The sequence below is a fragment of the Pteropus medius genome, unplaced genomic scaffold, assembly GCF_902729225.1.
Source record: "Pteropus medius unplaced genomic scaffold, Ma_sr-lr_union100, whole genome shotgun sequence".
Lineage (NCBI taxonomy): Eukaryota > Metazoa > Chordata > Mammalia > Chiroptera > Pteropodidae > Pteropus > Pteropus medius.
In genome coordinates this window covers 652187-669455 of record NW_024347791.1, presented here as the reverse complement: position 1 = coordinate 669455, position 17269 = coordinate 652187, and the positions used below count along the sequence as shown (strand labels likewise).

General features: G+C 50.4%; 2 protein-coding genes across 13 annotated transcripts; one reads left to right on the top strand and one right to left on the bottom strand.

The window, feature by feature from the left end:
• Nucleotides 1-375: 375 nt before the first annotated feature.
• CUNH22orf23 (chromosome unknown C22orf23 homolog) lies at nucleotides 376-6950 on the bottom strand. 11 transcript variants are annotated; one of them, XM_039877714.1, is made up of 6 exons: nucleotides 6617-6912; nucleotides 6280-6391; nucleotides 5401-5463; nucleotides 2299-2481; nucleotides 1458-1589; nucleotides 376-1246 (listed from the first exon to the last, which is right to left on the bottom strand). In XM_039877714.1, the coding sequence occupies exons 2-6, from the start codon at nucleotides 6380-6382 to the stop codon at nucleotides 945-947; spliced, it is 783 nt and encodes a 260-aa protein (XP_039733648.1). In that variant the 5' UTR covers nucleotides 6383-6391; nucleotides 6617-6912; the 3' UTR covers nucleotides 376-944. The 11 variants fall into 11 exon arrangements, with proteins under 11 accessions (XP_039733648.1, XP_039733647.1, XP_039733649.1 ...); XM_039877713.1 differs by having other exon boundaries at nucleotides 6729-6912; XM_039877715.1 differs by having other exon boundaries at nucleotides 6843-6889.
• POLR2F (RNA polymerase II, I and III subunit F) lies at nucleotides 6946-15683 on the top strand. 2 transcript variants are annotated; one of them, XM_039877724.1, is made up of 5 exons: nucleotides 6946-7099; nucleotides 8565-8634; nucleotides 11242-11372; nucleotides 14908-14979; nucleotides 15435-15683. In XM_039877724.1, exons 1-5 carry the CDS (start codon nucleotides 7080-7082, stop codon nucleotides 15658-15660), a joined length of 519 nt encoding a protein of 172 aa, XP_039733658.1. In that variant the 5' UTR covers nucleotides 6946-7079; the 3' UTR covers nucleotides 15661-15683. The 2 variants fall into 2 exon arrangements, with proteins under 2 accessions (XP_039733658.1, XP_039733657.1); XM_039877723.1 differs by having other exon boundaries at nucleotides 6947-7099; nucleotides 15506-15683.
• The last annotated feature ends 1586 nt before the right edge of the window (nucleotides 15684-17269 follow it).

Here is a 17269-nt window from a genome sequence, read left to right as displayed (position 1 = left end):
GGCTCTCTGGACCCCTCCCCGCCTTTAGGTGTCCTCCCATGGGCTCTGGGTTTAGTGGAAGGATGCAGAGTTAGTTTAATCGTGACTGGGCTACTTGCTGGTGAAATGACCTTGGTAATAGGGTCTTTGCGAGCCTTAATTTTCACACGGGGATAACAAACTATCAAAGGGCTTTATCAAGCGAATTAACTGAGAGCGAAATTCAGCACCTGCCAATTCAGCACCTGCCACGGCGCCCAGCGGGGGTGCTCAGGAGCACTGGTTTCCGTTTACCCTTGAAATATGCGAAGGGCTAGAAACAGTGATTGAAAAGTTCTAACTCCTTGATCAAATAAGCCTTATCCCTCTGAAAACAAAATGGCGTGTATAATGATCTATGTTAAATGCGTTTTATTGGCCAATTAATCACAGTAGTTAAACATTTGCCTAAGGCTGTAAGAAGTCAAATAAGTAGGTCCTAAGGCAGGTAGGTAAGAAGAAAGGCATCACATTCTCTCCTAAGTTCAGAAAACTAAATATGGGGACACGCAGTGGGTGGAGATGTGGGAAGAGGGCCGGCTGGATGCCCTTGAGACGCTCGTGCGATATCGTGAGACTAGGGCCTTGTTTTCACAATGTATGGCTCTTTCCCCGAGAACAGGCTCGATGTGTGTGTTCGTGTCTGTGACTGTGGGGTCTCACAGGCGCAGCTGACCCAGTCTCGAGGAGAACCAGCTCATTCTCTGATGTGGTCCATTTTCTAGGGTGCTGTAGCTGCCTGGGGCACCCTAGGCCAGGACACTGCTGTGTGACCAACCATTTGACATGGCTGGAAGCCAGGGTGGGTGGGCTGACCTGAGGATGGCCCTGCTCGGCAAGGGGGTGGGCTCCAGTGGTCCAGGCTGGGCTCCTCCGCCCCCGTCTCTGGAGATGACTAAGTGGTGGCGAGAGCCTTCCTAAGTTCCTCACTCCTCTTGTGGTCGATGGCTTCCATTTCCTGTACTTTCTGCAAGGGCATCAGGGAAAGCTGGAATCAGGCTCGGAACTCTCAGAGCCCACACCGACGTGAGGGGAGGGCTGGACTGCGAAGCCTCGGCCACAGCTGACCCTTTATTTCTGCTCACGTCTCGTACTCCACACTCATCCCGCTTCCCTGTTGCTTCTACCTGGGAGATTTCGGCAAGGATGATCCCTCGGTACTGTCTGCCCTGTCCCAGGGCCTCCATGTCAGCCAGGAACTCTTTCCTCTCCTGGATTTCCTTCACCACTGGACGGGGAGAAGGGGCATCAGTGTACAGGGCTTTGAGGCCATCGGGCTCCTGGCTGGGGTGGCAGGGGCAGGGGTTACCTCTCGGGGAGAGGAGGCAGTTCTGTGGTCAGTGTTTCTCACTAGTGGACCCTCGGGGGTCGCCCCCTCCCCCAGTTCCGGGCCTCTACACACACTCCCCGCCTCCATAACTGGCCCACGGGTAGCTTACGTTCTTCAAACCTATCCAGCTCCGGGGCTGGGTTCGCCTGTCGCACGGGAGGGGGTTTTCTTTTTCGTTCCTGTTTGTCCTTCCCTGTGGCAAAGATGTTTTGGAGCCTTTGCTTCTCCTTCTCCAGATCTCCTGTAAGGCCCAGAAATGGCCTGGTTAAGGCACGAAGGGAGCCCCATTCGTGGTCTGTTCCCAGTTGGGTGAGCTTGCTCCAGGGCGCCTGGGCAACAAGCAGAGGGCTTCTGCAATCCCGGCCCCTTCCACCCAGGGAGCTCCTGAGCCTGTCATGTCAAGAAAGGCAGGAATGAAAAGAGGTCGAAAGAACCAAGAAGAGAGCCTTGTCAAAACCTACACCCTGCTTTGGTGCAGAATGAGGCTAAAAGCTCAGTGATCAGCATTGTGGCGGTTTGCGTGTAGAGGCTGCGCGGAGGGCCGGGGGGCTCTGGGCCACGAGTTGTGTCAAGTGCCAAGGAGGAAGGGGGTGGATGGCTCCATGAAGTAGGCTGGAGTACAGAGGAGTTCTGGATGTGAGGTACCGTGTGAGCTTCAAAGAACAATAGCCATGAGACCTGACAGCCAGCCATTTATCAGAGATTGGTAGAATCCAGTTAATTGTTAGAGTTCTGGAAAAAATTTCAAAAAGAACCAACTAACTAACTGGTTTCCCCTGCACCCTGAATACCCCCAGCTAACATGTGCCAAGGCTCAAGTAGAAACAGTGTGAGAATCTGACTAGACGTGTGCTCACCCGCCTGTGGGCAGCTTGTCCCGTCCTTGCATTCCCCATCCCCCTCGGAGAGGGAGGTAGAAGAGGAGCTCTGGTCGAGGCCCTCCCACTTACGGGTGGCTCGAGGCTTGAACTGCTCCCGGCTGTAGGCCCCGTTGGCCTGGCACAGGCTGGCAGGCCGGAGGTGGGACCGGGCCTCCAGGATGGGAGGCAGATAGATGGCAGAGGCTGGCGGCTTGGAAGGCAAGACCCTCTGGCTTGATGTTGGGCTGCACTGTAGGGGCAGAGTGTTTCCTCCTGGGGAAGGAAGGGTTGGGGTGGCAGGACCCACTTGGCTTTTTTCTTAATTTATAAACGTGATACCTGCCTGTTATTGCAAGGCAGAGAGTCCAGGAGCGCCTCCCCGTCTCCCCTCAAACCCCTGCTACAGTGAGCATGGTAACGATTTGGTGGTCTCATCGATTCTTTTTGATGCTTATATAAACATGTTCAAAGATATGTGCGCATATATAAGATCTGTTTTTCAAACACTGGACCATACTGTATTCAATAACAGACTCTTAACAACTTATCATGGATATCTTTCCAGATCGCTCCATTTATATATAACTTATTTTTTATAGCTGTATACTAGTCCTTAGAATGGCAACATTATTTATCCAACTAGTTTCCTAGTTCCAGAAATTCAGGCTGTTTCTTTCTTTCTTTTCTTTCTTTCTTTCTTTTTTTTTTTTACTACTTCAAACAATGCTGCAATAAACATTCTTATTTATCAACCTTCATACTGGTACTTTTGTTTCTATAGATGGATTCCTAAAACCTGCTTGGCCCATGGCAGGGAGGGATGGTTTGGACAGTAATAGACACCAGTCCTTCCTATTGTCCATCCCCACTGCCTGGGCCCAGACCTGGGGCTCCTTCCCCGGGCCGGCCAAGTGTGTCACCTCCTATCTGGTTGACTGGTCCGTCCTCTCAAACACTAGCTCAGCAGGCCCCACCCACTGTTTGGATCTCTCCCCCGTCTACCCCTTCTACCTTCCCAGCCTCCTCCTATCATCCACCCAGCAAATACATAATGAGCATCTACACTGGGCCAGACCCAGGCTGCTGCGGGTAAAGTGGTAAGACAAAGTCTTGCCCTCATGGTGCCTGCAGATGGGGTGTGGACGATGATAAAATAAGTAAGACATATAGTATGGTAGGTGGTGACCGTATAGAATGTGTCACAGCGGGATTTATGAGTTAAACAGAGTAGCCAGGGAAGGCCTTGTGAAGAGGGTAACATTTGAGAAAAGACCCCAAAATGGTGAGGGGCCCAATGATGCAGATATTTTGGGGAAGAGCATTTCCAGCAGAGAAAACAGCTAGAATAAAGGCCCTGAGGTGGGAATGTGCCTGGAGTGTCTGAGGAACAGTCAGGCTGGAGTGGCAGGAAAGGAGTGAGCAAGGGGGGTGTGGTTAGTAGGAGTAGAGGTCAGAGGTCATGGAGGGCAAGAGAAGTATAGGGCCTTGTAGGCTTCTGGAAAGACTGGCTTTTACTTTGTATTTCAGAAGCCATCGGAGGGTTTTGGACAGAGGGGCGACACAATCCCTTTGGCTACCGTTGAAAGTACAGTGTTGGGGACCAATGGCAGAGGCAGTCAGAGTCAGGATATGGTTTGAAGGTCAAGCAAACAGGATTGCTGATGTGAGGTGTGGGAGGAAGGAGTCCAGGGTGACTGACGTGTCTGCCCTGAGGAACCGGAAGGATGGCGCTTTTTTTCCCACCAACCTTCCCCTTCTCACATCCTCTCCCTGGTGCCACACCATGGTCTATGGCTCTCTCTTTTCTGAAGAGATGCTGTGCTTACTAGAATGTCCCTCCTGCTCCCTCCACTCCCTATTTCTGTCTCTTCAGTGCCAAATGCTACCTCTTCCTTTGGCTGTTTTCAGCCAATATGCCCCGAGGAATTCTGGGAATTCAGATGAAGAAGAGGAATTTGTGGCTTGCAACAGAATTTGAACTAAGGCTCAAAACAACAGTAGGGTTTGGTTATGAGGGGGGAAGTAATGAGAAGATTCTGGAAGAAAACAGACTCAACACCAATACTTGGAGACAATTAAAAAAAAATCTTCTAAGGGGAATAACACTGCCAGGGGAACCAGTTACCTGTGTTGGTCTAACCACTAATGCAATTAGTCCTTTAGTAAAGGAGCACCTGAGTGCCAGGGCTACTGTGGTGAACAAGGCAGACACAGTCCTTATTCTCTTGGTATTGACCTTTAGTGGAATTTCTAGCAAAGTCTCTTTGTTTTCATGCTTCAGGGAACACCAATTTATTAGTAGATTGCTGCGTGTAAAGAGTGAGTTGTAATTCACATACATTATGGCACTAGACACTGGCAGCCGGAGTTGTCCTTGTCCACAATAAGGAAAGACATCTGACTCCTGACCTGGCCCGATGGAGCCTCCCTCCCCCAACCAGTGCTGAACACACGCTGGCAGTATCTGACTCTCTTGTCCCTGTGCTTCTGTGGTTGATCAGATGCGCTCCTGAGAAGCACGTTCTTTCCTCAGAGAAGGCAAAAGCTCTCAGTATTCGGCATTCTCTCTCAAAGGCAACTTTACAGGTCTCTGTTCTGAACCATTAAATGATGATTCAGTTAAATCTCAGAAAGCAAGGTTGCGTTCAAGGTTTTAGAGGGTCCCTTGCTATTGTGCCCATGTATGTCCACTTTTTTGTTTTCCTTAAAAATAAATAATCCAATGTGTGGTCAGAGGTGAGTTGTGGGAAGGTTTTGCATGGTCTTCCTAAGTTGGGATTCTGTCAGTTTTCTTGTTTCTGCTAGCTAATCTGTGAATGAATGAAATGACAAATAAGACAAGCACACAGTCCTTTTCTCTGGAGAGCACATGTGTCTGTAACAGGGAGGGAGAGATTGCAGACATGACAATTTTGAGACCATTTTGACTGGGCAGAAATTCTCGATTGGACTGTGCTCTTGAGAGGTCGGCTAGAGCCAGACTACAGGAGGCTTGTTGTTGTGCCAGGACCCATGTCTAGGTGGGGGAACAAAGGGCCCTCAAGGTCACTTCCCCAGGTAAAAGGTCAGAAATACTATACTATACCATTTTAGTCTTTAAGAATGACGTCCCCTACCCCTTAATATGGAGGAGCTTTAAGAACGTGGCCTAGAATCTCTCTGCCGGAGAAGCCCCTGTGGACTGCCTCTTACTTTTCATGGTGTCCATGATGTGGCGCTGCTGGAATTTAGTCAGTTTGGAGTCCTTCATCATCACTGCAAGATAAAGCACTTCTATGAAGCCTCCTGGGCTGCAGGCAGATGCCTTCATTTAACTCACTGGAATTTAAAATTCTATCATCTCCTACCCCTATTCTGTACCTGAGTACTCCCTCTCTTCCTTTCCTGCTTCATTTTTTTTTCTATAGCACTCATCTAAATTCTACATATTTTACTTATTTAGTATTTATTACCCTCCTGCTAGAATATTAGCTCCATGAGAGCCAGAATTTTTGCTGTTTTTTTTTTTCTTTTTTAATGCTGTATCCATAACACCTAGAACAATGGCTAAAGCACATAGTGGGCTTTTAAAAACTTTTTATTGAGTGAGTGAGTGAATGAATGAATGAATGAATGAACAAAGGAGAAAGTATTCATTAAGCAGGTGCCAGGGGCTGGAGCTATAATGGTGAGTCAAAAGAGAAACAGTCCCTGCCCTGATGGAATTATGGGCTAAAGGAGTAGATGGAAACTGATCCAATGGGACACACTAAATATCTGACTACAGGTTGTACTAAGTCCAATGCAGAAAAGGTATTTGGTAGTGTGTGGGCACAAAACAGTTGGTTCCACTGTGGTTGTGGGTGGGGAGGAGATAAGTCTTCCCCCGGGAAACTGAAAGTGTGATCTAAGGGATACACAGTCGTGAACTACTCTAAAGTTCTTAGTTCTTTGACTTTTGGCCACTTGCAAGTTATAGGACCTGAATCTTTCTGTAACATTAAAATAGCAATTGCTAAGCCACAGGTCATGAAAGGGAGACCTGAGTTAGAGGGTAACTGTAACCACCTCCTGTCTTTTAAACGCACTGACCTCTCAGGAGCTCACAAGTCCCAGGGGTGTAAGTGCCCTGCCTGGGGCAACTCCAGAGCCCCGTTCCTTTGGTCACTGCCTCCACCTTCTCCTGGGAAGCCATGGGAGGGCCCTGAGGAGGGAAAAAACACAATGACACACCTCCTGTCTCCCAAGTCCAACCTCTACTCCAGCACTCCTCTCTACCAAAGTCTGGGAGCGGGGTCGACCACAAGAGAATCGTGACGCCACCCATCACTACTGCGATGGTGCTCAATCCTCCCATCCCGAAGACACACAGGCTGACAATAATAATAATAATACACACACACACACACACACACACACGAACGGAGATCTCATCTTGACCCCATGCCTGTGGCAGGAAAGGCTCTTCGGGGGAATGGGGTCCTCAAGATAGCCATGGTCACGACATTTCCCGTTGTGTTTCGCCAAAATTGAAACCTCACCCTAAAGTAAGACCCAGGGTGGGCGCGCGCCTCCCCACAAAGCACCGCAGCTGGGCTTCGGAGACCGAAACCACAGCTCTAAGGCGGCACCGCACCGGGGCCGCGCAGAAATACTTTGAGATGTTGGGGTCTACAGCGGGCCACTAGACGCTCTGGCTACCATGGTAACAAGCACATGCCTCTCGGCGCATGCGCACACTTACCGCGCCAGCCTGCTCCCGGAAGTGATTTTTCTCTGGGTCATAGCGCAGGCGCAGAGTACGCGTGGCCCCGTGCGAGTCGGAGGCTTGCTGTTTGCGGGTCTCCGCGCAGGTCTGGGTCGCAAAGCCGGGGCACTGCGGCGCGGGCGTCATGTCAGACAACGAGGACAAGTGAGTGCGGGAGCAAAGTGGCCTTTGTGGGACCTCGGAAGGGGCGGGTGAGGCGGGAGCCTGGGTCGCTGGAGGCTGAGGAGCCAGGCGTAGAGGGGGCAGCTGAGGGGACTCTTGGAGCTGGGGAAGCGAAGGGTGAGGAACCCAAAGCATAGCCAGAGACTGGGCACAGAAAGGCTCATACTCGAGTGTCCAGAGAGAATCAGCGAAAAAAGCATCTTTTAGCAAACTTCGACTGAGCTGGGTTCTGTATTGGGAATATTTAGATGGTATTAGGCATGGTCCGTACTCTCCACGTGCTCTCTTTCTAGAAGCAGAGACAGGTCCATAAACAGATAATACAGGACCGTGTTAAGATTAGGCAGTGAAAATATGTAGTACAGCAGGTCTGCAAATAACGTGCTTTTGTTCTAACGTTGATGAGATGCTGTGGGAACTTAACTCCTGTTTATATGTTAGCGTAAGGGAAAATTAGTTTCGTCATATATCGTTTTTCTTAAAGTCGCAGAACCTGTCAGCAATGTAAGTAAGGGAGGACTTACTGTATGGAAGTACTCCAGAGGAAGGTCTGGTGGGACTTTGAGGTGGTAAGGTCTGGAAGGGTTGCAGTAATCTAGGGCGAGAGAAGGTAGCGGCTTCTACGAGGATGATAGTAGTAGAGGTAGTGAGCAGTCGTTTTGAATTCTGGATTTATTTTGAAGCTAGAGCCAAGATTTCCTGATATGTGAGGTCTGTTCTGAAGATAAAAATAGGGGCGTGGTCAGCATGAGTATATTGGTCAAAACTAAGAAATAGGTGAGGTCATCAGGGGAATGACAGTAAAGAGATGACTGAAAGAGCATACCAACAAGGAGTGCTTAGGCAGGGGGTGGGGCGGGGGGCTGAGAGGAGAGAGGAGAAACCAGCCAAAGAGACTGAGAAAGAGCATCCAGTGGTGGGGGAAAACCAAGAGAGGGAGGTGTCTTTGCAGTCAAGTGAAGAGAGTGTATTGAGCGAGAGTGAGTAGTGGCCTAGTGCTGAATGAGAACAGTTCATTGGATTTAGCAATATGGAAATCATTAACAAACTTGAGTGGTTTTAATGGAGCCATGGAGGTGGTTGTCTTCTTGGAGTGAAATTAGGACAGAATTGGAAACAGTAACAATGGACAACTATTTCGTGAATTTTGCTCCTACGGGGAACATGGAAATAGGGCTCCGTGGGAAGAGAACAGAGAAGTTTTGTTTGTTATTTAAGATGGGGAAATAGCTACATGTTTACGTGCTGATGGGAATGATCCAGTAGAGAGAGAAAAGAAACAGTGGTGATGAATGAGTCCTAGCAGAATTTGGGAGCTGATGGGACAAGTTTGAAGGAGTAAAATGAAACAGAAGTTTGATTCGTTCATTAAGTAAATGTTTATTGAGCACCTCCTAAATATTGTAAGTGATGCTCTCACTAACTGGCCTCTCTTCTTCTTGTACAGTTTTGATGGCGATGACTTTGATGATGTGGAGGAGGATGAAGGGCTAGATGACTTGGAGAATGCAGAGGAGGTCAGTATTTAGCCTTAGGCTCCACCCTCTGCCGCCTAGGCTGCCAAATAGCTTGACCAATGATAATTGCCTAAATGCATCTGCCTCCTGTTAGTAATCAGAGCGCCTGCCACAAGCACCTATAGAGTGAGCAGAGTTCTAGTCCTGGGTGGTATAGAAGCCCTACAGGGTGGGCCTGAGGGCTTTTGTCCACTTGGACCATAGTCCATGGCTTCTGGGGCAGTTAGTTCACTGATGGGTGAAATGTCACATTCATTCATCAGCAAATGTGTTTTGAATGTTTATTATGTGCCAGGTGCTCTGCAGGATGGGGCTCCATAGGAGCAGGGGGAAAAAGTGACCTGGGATAAAGCTAGAGGAGTAAGGGCTCACATCAGGCAGGAATTTGTAGCCTAAAGTTAGTGAGAAGCCACTGACAAATTTGTAGCCAAAGGGTGGCGTGATCCGGTTTACACTTTAGGAAGAGCATTCTGTCCCCAGATTGAGGAGCAAATTGGGGAGGAGCAAGAATGAGAGAGATCAGTTAGGGAACTGTCATAGATCTCCAGGCAAGAGACCTATAGCTTGCACTTGGGCACTGCTACTGTTAATGATGAGAAAACAGATGAAAGAGATATTTTGGTGCATTGGATATGGAGCTAAGAAAATAAGAGATGACAAGGATGACTCCCAGGTATCTGGCTTGAGCAACTAGGCGGATGGGTTTCTAGCTTCCAGAATAAAACACGGCTTTCTGTCTTGTGTGACTGATGGAAGAAGTGCTTTATGCCTCCTGGAGAGACAGCAATGCCTCAGTTTCTTTTTTTTTTTAGGCTAGGAAGCTGAATTTTCCCTTTATTTGAATTTTCTCTCTGCATGGCACTCTCAGGTACCTGTATTCACTGTTTCAGAAACCTCTTTCTCCATCCTTCTGATCTCTTTCCATTCCTGTCCTGATGATTCTCTGTCTCTTACATGTGGTTCAACCCTGTTCCGTTTCTCCATTCCTACTGTCTCAGCCTGGTTTAGATCTTTATTGCTTTTCACTCACATTACTGCACAAGTTGTGTTCCTGGTTTTCCTGCCTTCAGTCCACTCCAATTGCCTTTCTGCCGCCAGAGTCATCTTTCTTACCTGCCTACGTGATTGATTACGGTTGGTCTTCCTAGATGGTGTCTCTGCTTCTGCCCTTACCCCCTACAGAATATTCCCAACAGAGTATTCAGAATGATCCTTTTAAATCTTAATTCAAATCATGTCTGCTCAGAACCCTCATTCAGTGGCTTCCCATCTCATTCAGAGTAAATGCCAAAAAGGTGTACAAAGTTCTCCATGATCTCTATGCAACCTTACCTCTTCTTGGTGTCCTTGTCATTGCCAGGCGGACTCCTGCTCAAGACCTTTGTTCATGCTGTTGCCTTTTCCAGGAACACTTTTCCCTAAGAGAGGCACATGACCTGCTCCTCACCTCCTTCAGATCTTTGTCCAGGAGTCATCTCAGTGAGGCCTTCTGTGGCCATCTTATTTAAAATTGTAGCATTCTCCCCCTCCTCCCATACCATGACCCGGCACTCCCTGTCTTTTTTCTCTGTTGTTATACTACTTATTTTACTTACTAATTTTGTTGATTGTTTATTTTTTATCTCTTCTGATTATAAGGGAAGCTCTATAGGGGAAGAAGTTTTATCTTACTGCTCTATCCCAAGCACTCAGAACACTACCTGACATATAGTAAGCACTCAATATTTGTTGACTTAATTATTATAGAATTTATTCTCCTACCTGCAACCCCATATGCACTTCTGCTCTAATCATTCTCCACGTTAGTTGTCCAAACCTAGTATCATTCTCTCCCTCGTCTGTTACTTTGCATATGCAATTCGACCTGCCTGGAACGATCTTCCCTTCCTCGTTGGCTTGGGAACTCCTCCTAATCCTTCTAGACAAGCTCACGTCTTATTTCTGGACTGTCTTCCTAACCGGCCGTGTATCCCCCACCTTCTTGTTAACTTTGTCGCCCACCTGCATACCTTCAAAGCACCTGCTGTTTTGTTTCCTCTCGTCTCCTCCCCAGACCGTGAATTCTTTGAGAGCAGAAACTCTTGATTTTCTGTCACAGCACCTCTTCTGATGTCTGGCACATGACAGATGGCTTAATAAGTAGTTCCTGTCTTCGCTCTGACTTTTTAGTCACTTGACCTATTGATTTAGTTACCCTGTCTCCAAGCTTGTTCCTCGCTCCCTGCTTAGGGTGATTTGTTGTCTGTGTTCAAGGATTTCTTTGTATGGGGCCAGCGTTCTGGGACTGCCCTGTCTCCGGACCCTTTGCTTCTCTTTTCTGAATGAGGCAGCTGGCTTTGTAATCTTGATCATGATTCCTCTCTTTTACTAGGTCTGAGACTTTGGCCAAGTTAGCTAACTCTCCGAGCCTATAAAATGGGCACTGTGATCCCTATGTCATAAGTTTATTGCGAGGATGAAATGAGGTGTCAGTAAGGCAGTTGCAAGGTCATTGGCATGTATTAAGCAGTAGTGGTAGTGGTGGTTATAATCATTGTCATAGTCATCTTCCCCCTCCCTCTCAATAATGTACCCTGAGATTGTCCCTCTTTCTGCCATGGTGTCCAGGAGGGCCAGGAGAATGTTGAAATCCTCCCCTCTGGAGAGCGACCGCAGGCCAACCAGAAACGAATCACCACACCGTATATGACCAAGTATGAGCGAGCCCGCGTGCTGGGCACCCGAGCCCTCCAGATCGCGTGAGTGTGTGCCCCTTCGCTGTCTTTTCCATCAGTCAGGCCACAGTGAGCCTCCAGGCTGTCGATGTGGCCCGGCCTGGCACCTGAAAGCAGACTCTCCCTGCTCTCACGTGCTAGACAAGGAGGGGTGCTGTCCCTGCGTGCCAGGCGCTCTGCTAAACCAGGCCCCTCGGAGTCAGATCCAACGGGAGAAATAGGACACGAATATCTGAGAAGCCAAATAACAGTACAGAAGGATAACAGTAAAAATACTGAACTCGATGACCGCCTGTCAGTTTGGTGAGGCAGAAAAAAGTGTGGATTCAGAGAGCCCTCGACCACTGTGGCCTGGTTAGTTGTGGGTGCTGTGACAGCACCCGTTGGGCTTCAGGTGGTTCTTGACTCAAGGTAGTAGACTATGGCCAGCCTCCACATCCAGGCCATACTAGAGATATGACAACACAGAGCAGTGGTGGGGCTCTGGGGATTTGAATTAGCGACCTTTCTCTCCCAAGTTTGGAACCATTTGAAGCATAACAGGATTCGAGAGGTAGCCAGTAGACAGGCAGAGATGAGAATGTCCGATGATTGTGTGTTCGGGCAATGCAGGCTTCCAGAGACTGTCTGCAGGGGCAAGCCTGCCTGCTGAGGTCGTGGGCCTCAGAAGTGCCCTCTCTGCAGGTAGGTGGCTCCGAGAAAGCAGGGACGCTCGAAAAGGCTAGGCCACGGATGCTTGCTTTTTCCTGTTTCCCTGTCTGATGTTACTCCTCCTTGCTGGGGAGAAGTAAAGGGACAGAGAGGGCAGGTGTGGCACTGTTGCTTTCATAGAAGGTCTCCCCAGGGAAACACGAGGCCGAGGAAAGCAGCCTTACCCAGACTCCGCTGGTGTCGGAAATAGTGGGTATCTGGAAGTCAGGGTGCTTCCGGTAGGGAATAGTGGAATCTAGGCTGGAAAGGAAGCTGGGGCCAGAGTTGTGGAGTTTTGTGTGCTGGAGCAGTGATGCTGACTCTGCGTTCCCCTCCCTAGTTTTCAGTCAGCATTGGACTTGATCTCCAGTTCTGTGGGGTGAAGCTGACCACGTGTCCACCTTGATAAGGGGTTGTATGGGCGGGCGACACCGTTCCTCATCTGTTGCGCAGCAGTAGATGTCTTGCCAGCCTGGTCGCGCTCCTTGCTGGGCTGGGAGAAACTAGAGCCGCACGTGGTGTGATATGTTTGGTATCCCTGGGGTCAGGAGCCTCTAGGCCTGCACCATCAATTATGGTAGCCACTAAGCTACATGTGGCTATTTAAATTAAGTACAATGAAATAAAATTTAAAGTGCGGTAGTTCAGTCTCATTAGGCACATTTCTTGGCACTTACAATGGATAATGTAGGTAAAAGACATTTCCAGGCTTATCACTGCACTTGCACCTGTTGGGGATGCAAAGATGATTAGAGACACATCCCCCAGTTCTCCAGGTGTTCACAGCCTGGTGCGGGGAATGGGCCCCTTCACAAATACCTGGAACCCATGGTGGACAGGAATGATGCTTTACAAGAGGCGCAAAGAAGAGAAGGAAGTAATCGCATGGCTGACTGGGAAAGCCTCATGAGGAGCTTAGAATTCAGGTAGGGACAGGGAAAGGGAGGTGGTTTTGAGTGTATCCTGGGGGTCAGAAACAGCACAAGGAAAGGTCCAGGAAGACAGAGGCAAGTGTGGCTCATGGGGGAATGGCAAGTAGCTTGGGGCACAAGACTGGAAGAGTTGTTTTTGGAACCTTGAGTGACAAGTTCAGAAGATTGACCTGCATTTGGTGGGCAGTGTGGAGCACTTAAAAGTTTGGAGGCAGACATTCAGACCCCTACCAGGTGCCAGCATCCTGCTTTTCCTTTAAGGCTCAATCCCACTTAGTTGGGTCTATAGCGCTCCTTCCAGCGAAGGGCTAGGCGGCTCTCCTGCTGTGAGCCAGTGGACAGCCAGGGCTGTAGCTTATCCCTAGCACTAGGCATGCAACCCTGCACTTAAGTGAACAAACATTTCTTAGACAGTTTTTGGATGAAATCTCACTCTGTCCAGTTCATTAGCACCACCTGGCGGCTGGCGTGGATGGACCACAGCCACTTCCCTGAGGATCGTGGCTGGGTTCATTTGTGGAGGTTCTGGTGCAGACAGATGACCCAAGGGCACACTGTCACACTTCACACATTGTGTGCACATAGTAGGGCTGGGTAAATAAACGCTCTCGAATTATTCATATCTTGAAAGAAAGAAGGCATATGCAGATCAGGAAAAGCACTTTGCCACAAAAAGCTTCTTTAAAGCTTTAAATTTGGAGAAATTTAAATACTTATTGAGAGAAGATACAGGGAAAATTAAACATTTGGTCTCTGCCTTTGGGAAATTTTTAGGCCTTTGGGATGAACAAATCCTAATATTTAGTAATAAAATTGGTAAATTATTCAGTATAAACTGGTGGCTCTCAGACTGGCTGGTTACCAGAATCACACAGGGAGCTTTGTATAGACAGGTTCTCAAGCTTCTTCACTGGAGATTCTATTCAGAAGGTCTGGGAAGGACTGGGAGCCTGAATTTTTGTCATGCTCTCCTAGTAATTCTGGGATCCATTGGTGTAAACTTGATGCAGAATCAACGGTGGCTTCCTAGAGGAGGTGGGCCTAAGACTGGCACCCCGCCCATTTGTGTGCAGAGCCCCTGCTGTGGGTCAAGCATTGTGCCAGGGCACATGGTCCTGGGCCACCAAGAGCTCGTGGTCTAACACGGAGAACATCAAACAAGTAGTTACAGTACAGTGAGAGCGGTGCCAGGAGAAGCACATGTGAATGAGTCAGGTGCTGAGGAGCCAGCAAATGTTCTCCAGGGTGGAGACATTGGGGCCTCACCTAGGCCTGTAGGGAGAGGAAGAGCTCGAAAGAGGATGCGGAAAGTAAACAACAGCGTCTTTCCAGGGAACCGTAGGAGTTTGGTGTGGTGGGAACGTGGGGATGAATATAGGCAAGTGGCATGAGAAGGTACTAGGAAGGTGAGCCGGGGCCAGACTGGGTTCTGCCGGCTGGCCGTGGGGCATCGTGGAGGGTCGTAAGTGGGTGAGCACCTGACGCAGGCCCCGTGTGGAGGCTGTGAGAGCTGGCCTTCTGAGGGTGTGCTGCCAAGATGGGCAAGGACACCGGGAGCTGGCCCCTGAGGCAGGGCCTGGGGCCACTGAGTTAGCATGGTCAGGGGCGAACCTTTGCACATGCTTTTTCTCTGTGCTGGAATATTCTGCCGTATCCAGCAGAGGCAGGGCTTTTTGTCTTCATTTTTAAATGAGGATACTGATATTTGGAGAGGAATTTAGTGTCTTTGGACGCTATTTTAAATTTAAATCTGGTCTTCTGGCTCCCACTCACGTGCCCTCGCTGTCAGTGCCCCGCCCACCACGCCTGGTAACCTTTCTAGGAGAGGACTGGGGTGCCGATCCAATCCTCTTCGTGAAGTAAGCTCTCCCCGACTTCCTGCCGGACCCTTCTCCCCATGTTTGCAGTCTCCTCAACACTTGTCCCTATACCCACAGGATGTGCGCCCCCGTCATGGTGGAGCTGGAGGGGGAGACAGATCCTTTGCTCATCGCCATGAAAGAGCTCAAGTAAGTCACCCAGGTCACGGTTCACTGCTCCAGAGCCCTGGGAGGCATCCTCAGCTTTCTCTGGTGCACACCCGGACCCCCCCACTTCCTGGCTGGGGAAGTGGTGCTTGTTCTGTGGATCCTTAGCTCATTCAGGCCTCAGCCCACCAGGAGGGAGGAGGGAAGGCGTGGAGGGGCAGCAAAGGGCAGGGCTCGGATGAGACATGGGCCTCTCCTGGCTGTCAGGATTCCCTGTTCCTGCTTCAGTTGGCCTTACCAATGCCGCCGCCCCTCCCCCGACACACACACTCTCTTCCCCCTCCTCCCGTCAGCCGTGGGATGGCAGAGCTCTCTGTACCCACTGTCCCGCATCAGGGATGCAAGAACTTCCTTTTTATTATAATTACTTTCCTGCAGAGTGCACTCATAGTCCCGAGAGGATGCTCCTAAGACTTTTCTTTCCCTGCATTCTGTACACAATTTGTTCCTCCTGCTGTAGAGCTTGAGTCCCTAGCCCTCATGTATTGTGACTTCTCCCCTGCCACAGGGCCCGAAAGATCCCCATCATCATTCGGCGATACCTGCCGGACGGGAGCTATGAAGACTGGGGGGTGGACGAGCTCATCATCACCGACTGAGCTGGAATCGTCTTCCGCACGCGCCTCATCCCCAACTTCTCACGTTCTTTCTACATGTAAATAATAAACTTCAGCCTTTTCACCCCCTCCGCCTCCAGCTATCTTCTGTGCCCACCTGCTTTTCCCCTGCTGCCTGGAGGAGGCACCCATCCAAGTGGCCCCGTGACTGTCAGCTCTTTAAGAAGCACCAGGGGCCCTTGCTCCCTGCGGATACCCCACATCCCTCCCTACATCTCCCCGTTCACCAGAGTAAAGGCTGCTGCAGGGAGACACCTCAGCTGCCTTCCCAGCAGACAGACGAGCCTTTGTGCCCAGGGAGCTGGTTGCCACGGAAACCCCCAATTTCCTTTCCAGTGGGACTGGCTGCAGGGGCTTCTCCCTTCTCAGGAGTATCACAGAGCAGGTCTCATCAAGCCACCCATTGTTTTCTAAGGACCTGCCTCGAGCCTCTTATCATGGTCTCGGATCCCCTTTCAGAAGCAGTGCCCCAGCAGGAAGCTTGGGGACTCGGTGATCTCCAGCCCTCCCCAAGCAGAGGCCTGCCGGACAAGTCAGCAGCTGTAGAGCAAGGACTGAGCACCTGCCCACCCCGCCCTGCTGTCCCGACTCCTTAGGCCACTGCCCACACACTGCCCTCCGGTTTGCCTCTCTGGTCTGCCACACCCATACCCTCTCCTTCCGGGCCTCTGGAAGATGTCCTTTCCCCTCTGGGTGGGGCCTGTGATCCCCCGAGGCCTCTAGTGGGATGGGTGCTGGCATGATGGTGGGCCAGGAAGCAGGGCTCCTGGGTTCCAGCTGTGACGTTAAATCAGGGCTGGAGCTCATCCTCTCTGCCCCAGGTCCTAATGGGTCCTGTTCTCCTCACCCTGCTTACCCAACCTGTGGTACAACCAGTCACCTTCATTCCTCCCTCCCTTGGGTGGGGGCAGAGAGTGATTACTGACACCCGCAGAGAGAAGGGAGGGTTGGCTCCCTGCGTATTTCAGCTTTGACCTCCATTCCGCTGCCAGCTCCCCTTCCAGGAAGAGGAAGGGCCAGGCTAGCCTGACCTCTGAGAGCCATGGCCCCCCGGGGTGATGCGCCCTGGACAGATCGGGAGTGATGAGCAGCCCCAGGAGCAGGAGGGGCATTTGCTGCCCCGGAGAAGGGTTAATTCAGGGAGCAGTGGACTTCGCACCCCCTTCCACCCTCCTCCAAGCCTGTGGAATCCTTTAATCAAGTTGGGTGCTGAAATTTCAGCTCTGAAACGCCGCCTTTGTGCCAGCATCCAGGCGGCTGCCCCAGAGTGCGGGGGTCACTTTCTCGGCCCCGTTTCTCTAAATGGCCTCTTTGTTCCTGCTGGGCCGCTCAGTATCAGATGTGATTAAAGGGAGATGGGGTTTGGGTGGGGGAGGAGAGAAGGGGCTGAGAGAGAGAGTGGGGGGTTAACCCTTAGGGGATAGGGTGTAGGGGAGATGGGGAAAGGGGTGCTTTTCCTCCCTACTCCCCCTTCCCATTCTGCTCCTCCTTCAGAGTCGGTCCCTAGCTACTCCGCTGGCCAGGCCTGGGCCTAGTCGCTTTAATCTCTCCAGAAACACCTGGCGCCTTCTCTCCTTACACGTGGAACCACTACCTGAGGCCCCAGCACCTCCGGAACTTTGAGTCTGAGGGATGGGCACAGGCTAGGTCTTCCC

What these genes read in the sequence shown, in the direction of transcription:
- CUNH22orf23 (XM_039877714.1), bottom strand. Translation starts at nt 6,382, where the DNA reads ATGGCTTCCCAGGAGAAGGTGGAGGCAGTGACCAAAGGAACGGGGCTC. An exon ending in GACTTGTGAGCTCCTGAGAG is followed by an intron (nt 5,464 to 6,279) that starts GTCAGTGCGTTT and finishes TTTATCTTGCAG; the next exon opens with TGATGATGAAGGACTCCAAA. An exon ending in CATCATGGACACCATGAAAA is followed by an intron (nt 2,482 to 5,400) that starts GTAAGAGGCAGT and finishes TTCCTTCCCCAG; the next exon opens with GAGGAAACACTCTGCCCCTA.
- POLR2F (XM_039877724.1), top strand. Translation starts at nt 7,080, where the DNA reads ATGTCAGACAACGAGGACAA. An exon ending in ATGTCAGACAACGAGGACAA is followed by an intron (nt 7,100 to 8,564) that starts GTGAGTGCGGGA and finishes CTTCTTGTACAG; the next exon opens with TTTTGATGGCGATGACTTTG. An exon ending in ACCCGAGCCCTCCAGATCGC is followed by an intron (nt 11,373 to 14,907) that starts GTGAGTGTGTGC and finishes CTATACCCACAG; the next exon opens with GATGTGCGCCCCCGTCATGG.